The 11528-nt window shown below is 30.8% G+C and overlaps 1 protein-coding gene across 2 annotated transcripts in view; it reads right to left on the bottom strand.

The window, feature by feature from the left end:
* Positions 1-2029: 2029 nt before the first annotated feature.
* LOC123707401 (gamma-aminobutyric acid type B receptor subunit 1) overlaps positions 2030-11528 on the bottom strand; it is a 106422-nt gene continuing 96923 nt past the window's right edge. Inside the window, exons 14-16 of one of the 2 annotated variants that reach the window (XM_045657412.1) lie at positions 10789-10926; positions 6060-6135; positions 2030-3771 (exon numbers count right to left, since the gene is read on the bottom strand). In XM_045657412.1, coding sequence (XP_045513368.1) covers positions 3749-3771; positions 6060-6135; positions 10789-10926 — 237 coding nt within the window. In that variant the 3' untranslated portion in view covers positions 2030-3748. Of the gene's footprint in view, positions 3772-4711; positions 6136-10788; positions 10927-11528 lie in introns of those variants that run through there. The other variant, XM_045657411.1, reaches the window with a different exon arrangement.

Genomic DNA, 11528 nt, shown 5'->3' with positions numbered 1-11528 from the left:
TATTAGCCTTTAGATAGTAATATTTTAATAAAATATTGGTAATCGATCTCTGTGGTAACTAAAAAAATTACTAACATAGTCCACATACCAAATTTTATTTAATCCCTGTGGCTTAAATACTGTTAGGTAAACAACTCGTTATTTTTAGATAGGTGTTTTAGAATAATACATTCAAATACTTTTCTACTTTACACACATAGCATATATGGCAAGTTACCAACATAATGATGTATTACGATATATTCGGAATCATTAAAAATATAGCCTAATAAGCAGTGTCAAAAGCTGAAATTCGAATTTTAAATGTAATGAAACTCTTACAACATCCTCGTTTCATTTTAATTTTTTATCTCGTTCGACCGTTACTTTTTAATTAGCTTTCGAGTACGTTGTTTTAAAAATGTTTTTCATTTGACCGAGGCGAGTACTTTATATGCACGGCGCCTCCTGCGCCCTCGTTTCCTTTACATTAGTAATTTTCATGTCAAAATACAAAAATTCTACCAAATTTGAGAAATGTTGCTTTGGCCGATTGCAGCATAGTAAAAGAGAGAACAATTTACTGGACTTCAATTCAGCTATTTCATATTGGGGCGTAAAGTGAATTTAATTTACTAGCAAGCTCTAAAAAGGTAAACTTTTTACATCAGCATAATTCAGTATAATATCGACATCGATTAAGATAGGCGGAATGCCGTACGTATAACTACACGTACGAAGTTATATCCGAATTCATGCACGTTCGTACGAACGTATACATACTCGTATGTGCCCATGTACCATAATTTTTTCGTATTGCTGAGTAAAAATAAACGTAGACTTCAGAAGTTTATTTTAACATCATAATTAATATTCTATGGTTACTTATCGTCGTTGAGAGGCTTCTCTAAAGCAGACGCAAGAAAGCCTCCTCCTCCTCCTCCAGCCAGGATAAATTATCACCAAACTTTATTAAGATTTAGTATTTCGATGGTAATTACAAACTAAAAGAATTTGTCTATAAAAGTAAAAGTAAAGAATCTAGTATAAACAGTTTCAGATGGTATCTTATATATATCTTAAATACTATAAGTACATTTAATGGGAAAAGGGTTATTTTCTTTACTTATTAACACTATTATTACACGTTTATGCTTATAAAGGCTTATTTTGAACTCTTTAAACTTAAAGGCATCTTGCGGTTCAGTCTATTCTCAGTATTCTCGAACTAAATTTAAGCTCTTCATATAACCAACTTTATATTATGAAACGCTGTGAGCCAGTGAATACCTGTCATTATGTGGGATGCATAATTAATTACATCAAGTGAAGTTTTCGGGTATAATTTAAAACTGATGCACGACTGACTTTGCGTAAATTATAAAAGAGGACGCGATGTTCTTGGGATTTTTTCTTATAAAAAATAAAAAAATATTTCAATTGCTACAGAATGATCGGAAAATAACAATTTTTGTTTTAATGCAATATTTAGGAATAATGAGTTTTGATCACATTATTGAAAGTTTGTAGTTAGTGAAGATAAGATGGGATCAGAATATATAGGTCCTTTGAGGTAAACATTATTTATAATGTATTTTTTAATCTGGATTTATGTTATGATAAGCCTCTCCCATTGAGGCAATAAAGGACTTCACATAGCCTTAGCAACCCAGAAGGTTGCTAAGGCTATTTGAATTTTATCTAAGCCCAAACCCGTCCACCATTCCACCATTCCATTTCAATTCTGTCATTATTGAATAATTGATAATAAAACACCTTCATACATTTAGATCATTTAATGAATTTTATTTACAGTGTTGTTGAACAATTTACAACCAACAAAAATAAAATTATGAAATATTTACAATATTTTTATTCTATAATTCAACGGGAGTCAAGACATTTTGCAAATAAATAACACACTACGTATATTTTAATAACAATCGATCCTAATTCATAAATAAAATTATATTTTAATAAACATATAATTTTCAAATATTTCATATGGTTTGTCTATAATTTATCAATAAAATTTGAAGTTTTAACATATAAGAAATATTCAATGCAGTCAAATCTTGGACACGAATCAATAAATACAATCGTTTAGACTTTTCATTTGGTAATGTTTTAATTGCCTATTTATTGTTTGGCTTTTACTCAAATGGAATAAAAAATCAGAACCAGAACCTGAAGAAGACCTACGTAAAACGTACGACGTTCGCAGACATTTTTAATTAACTTTTTTTTTTCTAACCTAACAATCCTTGATGCGTTTTGCTGTGCGTTCACGATACAAATACACATTATTAATAATAAAGTTTAATAAAGAAGTTTGATTATATCTTAAATTTGATGTACCTGCTTCGATACGCTTCACAAACCGCTTAAACCTCTGTATTCAATTCAAACAACGTTTCTCTAGCTCTAGAATATAACAACATAACATTAATAAATAACTTAACATTTTCATATTACAATTGAGTTAGATCCACTCATCACTTTTGTTATTTAACAGTACCTACTCGCACTATGTCATTAAACGTAATTTTTGTTTCTAATTGGGCCTTAAATTTCTACAATTAGTTAACTTTGCATGAGTTGCATCGTTTTTAGATATTATCCTACAATTAGTCATAATTTAACGGGCGTTATTACGTCTGGATATTGAAATTATTTAACAGATTTTTTCAGCCTAAATTATGACCAATAAACATTATTGATTTATAATACAACAAAGTCACGTTTAAAGCTAGATTTAATTTTTATATTATTTAATCTAATGGTTAAATTAATTTAAACTTGATACAGGTATTACAGCTAATTCTCAATACTAATAATGTAACTAGTGATTGGCAGTGCTTTTAACAGTTTCATTTACCTAAATGATTTCATCCGTAGGACACTTAATCTATCTAATTATTAAAAGAATTCAATATTCTTATTAATATTAGTTTCGTTATTCCTTTGGCATCTGATATCACTGAACCATAAATGTTTCTGAATATGTTGTAAAATATAGTCGATCAATATGATTTCGTAACCAAGAAAATTTATCTTATCTATTTATTTCCTGGCATTATAATACATATATATATACTTTGACTATATAAGTAATAGCGTGTTAAACATAAATGTACAGTCGTTATTTTTTTAACCAATACGAACGTCACGGGTCATGCTTCATAATTATCTACCCTACTAATTAGTTACTCATGCATACAAAGACTGCATGTTATACACAAACTACGCTAAAATAACTAGTGTTGTCTCTGTCATATCACCAGTTAATTAACAAGATAGCATTATGTTTAGTTTAGTATGTGTACTTACAAACGCCTGTATTCACTCGGCGTATGGCCGCAATTACTGGGCCAAAATTATCTGTTCTTGTAAACTTGTCAGTAAATTGCAAAATATCGATATGGTTCATTAACATTGCTGACAATTTTGGATATTTGTGCGTATCCTTGACTTACCGTTAATCAATGGTTTTTATAGATATAGAAAGAATTATCTAATTAATCATTTTAAATGCTTACCCAAACTAGTTCCACGCTGTGAAAATCGTTGCTAAAACTTGCCCGTATTTCCGATAACATTTATCCTCTAGTGCATACCTTTGTTGCGAATATTATGCTAATTTTTTATTTGGATTATCTTAAGCCCAGTCGTCTATTAGTATAAGAACACTTTGTTCGTTATGATTATTTAAAGTTTTATAAAGACATAATATACAATTTAAAAACGTCGAAACTATTGAAGTTGGAGTTCAGATGTGTTCGTCTTGAACATCTGTTGAGAGAGAAAAAGAACATTAATCTTTATGTATGATATGAAAAGATAACAAATTTTAAAAGCACGAAGATCCGTTTTCTACTAAGAAATTACCTAGAAAATAAATAGAAAATGATCTTCTAAAAGCAGTAAGTCGAGATTATATCAAGATTGAACATTCATGCAAGGAAATCTCGTTACAGAGCCTATTTTAAGCTTCACGTATGTAAAACAGTTTTATTAAAAAGTATTTATTGTTTAAGATCAGATCAAAAGTACTTGTTTGTGTCATTATAGTGGTTTAAAAAAATGTGTGATCAAAGAACAGCGTGTGCTCGAACTCGAAAAAATTTTCATCAAAACAATTAAGTTATGACACTGTGAAGGAAATTGCAACCTTTGGTGCTCTTAGACGTATCGTAAATATTTTTTCTTTGCATAATAGTGCTATTCAGCGATAGTTTTTCTGGATCGTTGCCAGTTCATCAAGAGTTGTAAGCATAAGGGTATTTACAAGTATCCGTTTAAATAGTTAACGGTGAATGCAGTATATACTACCTATAGAACCTTTTTATGGCCATGTTGCCAACTTGTTTCTATATTCCATTTTTTTATTTTTAATGTGCAAAAAGTTTTTATATTAGGATTTTTATGTGCGAAGAATTTAATGCTATCTATGGATTACGGGTAGTGCATTTGAAGGGTTCATGCATTTCAATACAACACAGGGCTACACTCAACACAAACAATACTTACGATCCATTCTCAGATTTTGCCGCTTAATGATCTTTTTCTCCTCATTATTTGAATCAATTTTGAAAAAAACATAACCAATTATTTACCAATTTGTATTTAATTAAATTAAGAATATATACATTTTAATTTATTGCTATAACGAGATTTGACTGCACGAATGAAATAAAAATGAACGAATACAAAGAAAATGTTTTAACCTATTTATACATCTACAAATACATAACAGTTTACATAAATTGATATACAATGAATTTAACCTCTAAATATTAAATATGTGCCAAGTAAAGTGTTATAAAGTGCTTAGTATAACATTATCGCTTTAAATAGATTATATTGTGTAGTCGTTGTGAAGTGTTTTCTTCGTTATTTTATAATTAAGTAGGACGTACTAATTTTATAAATGAGACATGCATCTAATTGAGTAAAAAGAGAAAATTGTGACGAGATTATAAGTGAAGGGTTATTAATGAAAGGAAGAAACAAGTTATTTTTTTTAAAACTTCGTGAACACATATTAGTTACAGTGTTGTTTTTAGCATTTTATAAGAAAAAATATGTGAAAACGTAACTTGTTTTGTTATATAGTCAGGGATGATATCTCGGAAGAAGTCTGTGTTAGACTCGAGTTTTATACATAAAAAATGGTAACACCAAGATGGAACACGAAGGTTGTGAGGAAGTAAAGAAATTGGCGAGCGTTAAACATGGATCCTCAATATTTTGGAATATAAAAAGTTATGTTAAAATAAATTCAATTTGAAGCATATACTGATCTCCGTTTAAATCTTACGTTGAATCTTATATAGAATAGGAAATTAAAGTATATATATATATTTGTCATGCAGTAGAAAAATGATATACCTTATATATCGAGGGCAAGTTAAAAGTTATATTAGCCTACACTTATATCGAAACTATGTCATACCTGCTACAATCTGTACTTAATATAAGGTGTTAAGTAAAAAAGTGAGAGATTTGTGATGTAGATAGGAAGACTTTTTTCACGGTAAGCTTTAGTTTTTCAACATATATTATTAATTTATTAACACGAAACGACAGACTATACATTATATAAGGGTAATAGTAACCCCATAATCGTAACAAATTGAACCGTTCTATCTGAAGTAATCATTTGTCTCTTTTCATGCCAGTGAAACACAATTTGGCAGATAGAGACGAAAGATTGCTTTATTTAAAATAGTGCAAATAGAATGATTTCGTTTTGAATAAGGGGTTAGACTCGTTATAGAAGTCTGCATTGTTATACAATATTAACTCTATTTATACTAACTTTGAAATAGTTTTGTGTAAAGCCATAGTGTGTTTGTTTTTAGAGAGCTTGATAATGGGAACGACAGGATTGGAGGATTTATTTTTATTATTCTTGTATCGTGACTATTTCACAAGATATAAGCTGCTTGAACTAATAATCAGTTACAGATAGCTCTCAGAGAAGTCTAGATCGGATACAGAGGCGCGGGATGAGCGTGTGTAGTTAGTGGAGGTGCCGTAGTCTGAGGTGGCAGTCACCAAGTCGGCTACAATCGTACCTTGGGTTACGCCATCAGCTACAGCCGCTTCCCGTTCAGCCAACTTCTGTTTTAAAACTCGGATCCGTTCTTCTTTCTGTAAGTTAATCGTTAGTTTAAAACTATTATTGCACTAGTCTATAGGTTAGTTTTTGGTTCAATATAGATTAAGTAACTTAGGTTAGATTATTAACTATACTACTCAAACAGCAAAATCCTGATTAGTATTTAACTATAACGCTGTGTATGTGTGTAGAAATAGGAAAAAAACTGTGTTGTAAGTCTTACTACTTTTATGATATGACTTATATGTTGCATGAGAGTCTATTTATATTTTTGTTGAATAGTTGTTTCTTATATCAAAGAAGAACGAGTATTAAAGGTATAGTTACACTCGAAAAAATCGTGTCAAACGAAATCTTTACTATTTAATAGTGAAATTCAGACATGATTTAACAAACTTAAAGAATTTACGTGTTAGACACGGTTACTAGCTATCCTATGGAAGAGTAATTTGACCCACTTTACAAATAAAAATATGCAAATGAAACAGAAATTTGGGACTCTGAATGAAGCTACTCCTATTATCCTCCCATACATAAATAATAGCTTAATAATTTTCAAATAAAAGAAAAGATACGCAACGCTGGGCAACTGATTCAACTTCTGTGTAAAATTCGAGGAAAGTTTTTAAATGCGAACCATTGTTTCTTGTGAAGTAACCTCGGCTCGAATGTAAAACTGGGTTGTTTTTTTATTTGAAATAGGAAAGGGAATTCAATATAACATAGAAAATAATTAACATTTTTATTCCACACATCCTAATTTACATCAATTTTTACAAAGGTTTATAAAAATCATTTTGTAATTACCAAAATAGCAACGCGCAATTTCTAAAATTATAAACGTAATCATTTCTATACTTATAAAGGCTGTATTCAAATGTTAAAACTGCCGTGGCGTAGTAGTTAGCCGTAGGTTGTGACGGAAGACGACTTTGGTAAAATTAATTAAAAAAATATAATTAAATCGTCCACTTATGAAAAGATTTTTTGGATTTACAGACTCAATATAAGAATTTGTTGTTTTGTCTTTCCATGTTCAACAGACATCATTAGATAATATAACACATACTCTCAACAAGAGTAAGTTTGAGATTATAATTATCTCATTACCTTTAACCAATAACGTATGGGGCGATAACTTCTCTTAATATAAGTTATTGATCAGTTTCATATAATTTCCAAAGCATTAATACTGTATACATAAAGTAAAATCAAGAAGTTTACAATAGTGTAGTGGAACATAGAGTAGATATAGTTTATCCAATGTCGAACTAATATACAATATAACAATCAAATATACACAATTTACAATTTTCTTAACCTATATAACTTTAACTTTCAATTCAAAGTATTTAATTAGTTTGAATTGTTAAATAATGTATTAAGATATATTAACAATACATGAAAGTTTAAAGTAGTGTTACTCAATTTTACTACGTGTTTGAAATTATAAGAGAAATTATACAATTAAATGTTTTATGTAAATGTTTATTTATAAACAAATAACTGTCTTAAGGCCTTTAATAACTGTCTTCAGATAAATTTTTCGTATATTAAATTAATATTAATGTCAAATATCGCGATGTGTAAAGGAAAATGGAACGAGAAAATGTTATTTCCCTCGTAACTGACTTAAATAATATTTAGCCGCGAAGGGATCACCAAACTGATACGGAAACGGAAATTGAATTGGATTTATGTTGGCCTTGTATATTGTAAATAATATATTTTCATTTAATATTTGATTGTGGCGTATTGGTCCATGGTTATATTAGTATAATGTCATATGTCTTTTCATAAAATAAAACTAAGCTGGTTCTGGTTTTAGATCTTTAAGCAAGCGATTTCAAAGGATTTCATAAATAGAAAAATTTAAGAGGAGCGTTTATATAATGTATAAAACAGTTTTATGTTCGCTTAGATATTTTTTATACGCGAGCAATAACTATACAATAAAAATTTCCTAAATAAGAACCTTCATTTACAAGATATTTAACCAGTTTTGGATTTAAGCAAAAACGTAACAAGCAAATCTATTAAAGAAAATATTTACTTTTTAACCCTAACAACCATACCTAGGTAACACTGAAAATGTTAAGAAAAAGAAAAACGGCTTAATGTAGAAAGTTGCTAATACTTTTATTGTTTTTCGCAGTAATCTCAGTTCCTCTCTACATATCGTCGCATTCGATGGAACCACTGAGAGAAACAGTGGGCCCATTCTTCCTTAGGGGTCTCTTCTATGGCATTTTCGTAAGCTTTCACCGCATCTTCAGGGCTCGTAAAGCGAATACCTCGAATTTTATTTTTAGTTCTTGGGAATAAATGGGTCGCAGGGTGCCAGGTCAGGACTGTATGGTGGATGACTCATTATCTCGACACCTGCCATAGTCAAATATTCAACAGTCCGTTATGCGGAGTGCGCTGAAGCATTGTCGTGGTGAAGGAGGATCCTGTTTCGAGGGCGTTGCTGTCAAATATTTTCAAGACAACTGGCAAACAGAGATTGACATACCAGTCTGCAGTAACTGTCCTTTCATCTTCTAGCACAACTGTCTTGAAATGACCTTTCCGACCAAAGAATGATGCAATCATCTTTTTTCCTTGTCTTCGTCCTTTCTTTACTTTACTTGGCCGATCCTCGAAAGGAAACACCCACTGAGCTGCTAGCAATATATCCAGCTTTCATCACCTGTGACGATGTCAAATACAGCGTTTGAGTCACCGCCGTTGAACTTATCTAACATTTGGTGGTACCAGTGCATGCGAAGGTGTTTCTGGTCGTCGGTTAAAGTATGGGGAATCCATGTGGTACAAAGCCAAACCAATTGTAAATAGTAGTACTAGTATTAATTCGCGTTAGGTTCATTTTCACGTGTAAGAAGAGTTTTAGATTTGCCAATTCAAACAAATGACAAAGAAATGCAATATACTACATAAGGTTGTCAAATAGTTCTAAAATTGAAATTTAAAAAAGTTTTCATTAGCAATGTTTCTAACTGGCCAGGTCTAAACATTTTCAGTGTTGCCCACGTATAAATAAATATAATTCATAGAAATTACAAATTAACTTGGGCACAAAGGGTATTTTAAATAGAAACAGTTGTCGACAGTCCTTATATTTTTCTGCGCAAATATTTACAAAAAGGTTAAAGAGTAGCAAGAACACTGTTACGACTTGTGTATATGTGAACACGGCCGTACCTAACAGGAATAAGACAAGCAAATTTAAACTTGTTACTATAGTCAACATTGAGTCATCTATTCTATCTATTTAAAGGCCGGCAACACACTCACGAGCCCTCTGGCATTGAGAGTGTCCATAGGCGGCGGTATCACTTAACATCAGATGAGCCTCCTGCTCGTTCGTTCGTTTTTATAAAAAAAAATCTTCTAGAGTTTCTGCATCTGCCACAGAACAACAAGACTGGCGGCCAATCTTTAATAAATGACTACCAGAAGTTATCTGGAACCATCAATAACGCTGGTTAATTCAATGCCTACTCAGTGTAAATAGTAATACTTGAAGCATATTCTTTCTCAAACACTTGCGCATTTTAATTAAAATTACGCAATAACAGCAATATTTAATAGGATTAACATGTTGGCTTTTGCCCAAAAGCGTGAAATTGTATATCATTTACCTTTTTAATCTTGCAATCAGCCCGGTTTCATTAAACAAAGTGGTTTTTTAAAATTTGATTTCAGAGTTAAGTTTTATAAATTATAACAGTATATATATGCGTTATATTTTTAGACGATTTTGCTTAAACACAGACATATCAGATAACGCGCATTGCTTTGCCAGGTTCAGTATAGACTTAATAATGTGATCATTAACGACGCTAACGTTGTGGAACTCATTAAACAAAGGTTCAAGGTTAAGCCTGGAAGATCAAGGCAGAAGGAATAGATTCATGGCAGCTATGATAATGGAGTAGATTCTGTTCTATTCAACCATTGGTTATAATTATAATAGGCTCTTTAGAACATATAATTCAAAAAGAAGCAAGATTAAAACGATTTTGATGGTTATATTGTATTTATCGGAACTCAAAAGACGAATTCAAGAAAATTAGTATATTATATTAAATTATTTTATTGAATATATGAACGTTAATTGAAATTGGATTAAAAGTTTCATAAAGCTTCAAAACTAAGAAAGTTATAGCGTTCATAAATATTTCGAAGTAAGAGTTGAGAAGTAGGAATCGAAATTCTTACACATCCAAGAAAACTTAAAAGTTGAACATTGTTAGCTCTCGGTTAGTTTTAATTCTAGTTGGAGATAGCGAAAAATGCACAAGGGTATAAAACTTAAATTGTAGCGTCTCCAGATTAAAAGTGTTTCATTCAAGATCTATTTACTTTGTGGTAACGATATCGACAAAGGATCGTCTTGCATCTAATTTTAAATCGATGAACTTTGTAGTCTCAAGTCTGCATACTTTTTAAAGTTCGTAGAACGAGTATTGAAGTACGTCAGTTGGAAAATGTTAAGTAAAATATAAGCAACTATGGGAATAAAGTTATTCTTTATTTCTAAATTTCCGATCATTTGTTTTTACGTATTCATTATTTTGAATGTAGAATCTCTCAGTAGTCCACAAAAAATATCCTTTTTTGACGTAGCTTTGCCCGATATTTGATCATTTAATTCCAAGTTTAAATATTATTTTACTGACCTGAGCGATAAGTTTCTGTAGTTCTTCATTTTCTTTAACCAGTTCCCTATAGCGTTCTTCATCAGCCGGTGCAGATCCTGACCCGGAACCTCGACTACTTTCAGCCCGCTCTGTAGGATGCCTAATTACTTCTATAACCTATAAATAGAAATTTTGGATTATGGACATAGTCTATGAATGTTTGCCGATGAGATGCGATACAAAAATAATGACGTGGAATAAGTGATACCTGTATCTTATATTCCATAATAAACATATTTTATTTTAATGTTTTAATATTTTAAAGGATGGCCATCAGCTTCTCTAGTCCATACAAAGACACACGACATGATGCATTTACCAAAACGGCGAATCTCTAAACCGCAATGTAACTCAGCGTAAATTTAAGATTAAGCACTCAGAATGTTAAAAAACCCTAAAAAATTACATACATTGTTTGTTTTTATTCCAATAGCCATGCCTTATGACAGTTGGAATATTTACAAGCCTTCTTTCACTATTTCATTCATATATCAACAATCAGAATCAAAAATTGCTTTAATCTAGATATTCTTCGTACTTCAATTCTAAAAGATAATATAAAAATACTGTAAAAGAGTTTACAGAAATATTATTTTCTATTTTCAGCGCTCGGTGAGATTGGATATGTAGGTTTATGACTTAAATAAACAATGCAAAGTGCTTTTATGTAGTGCAACATCCAGAATCGATACTAATTTGATGGACTAGCGCAAAGAAGA

This window comes from Pieris brassicae, chromosome 3, assembly GCF_905147105.1.
Source record: "Pieris brassicae chromosome 3, ilPieBrab1.1, whole genome shotgun sequence".
In the NCBI taxonomy this organism is placed as follows: Eukaryota; Metazoa; Arthropoda; class Insecta; order Lepidoptera; family Pieridae; genus Pieris; species Pieris brassicae.
This window is presented reverse-complemented; position numbering and strand designations above follow the sequence as displayed.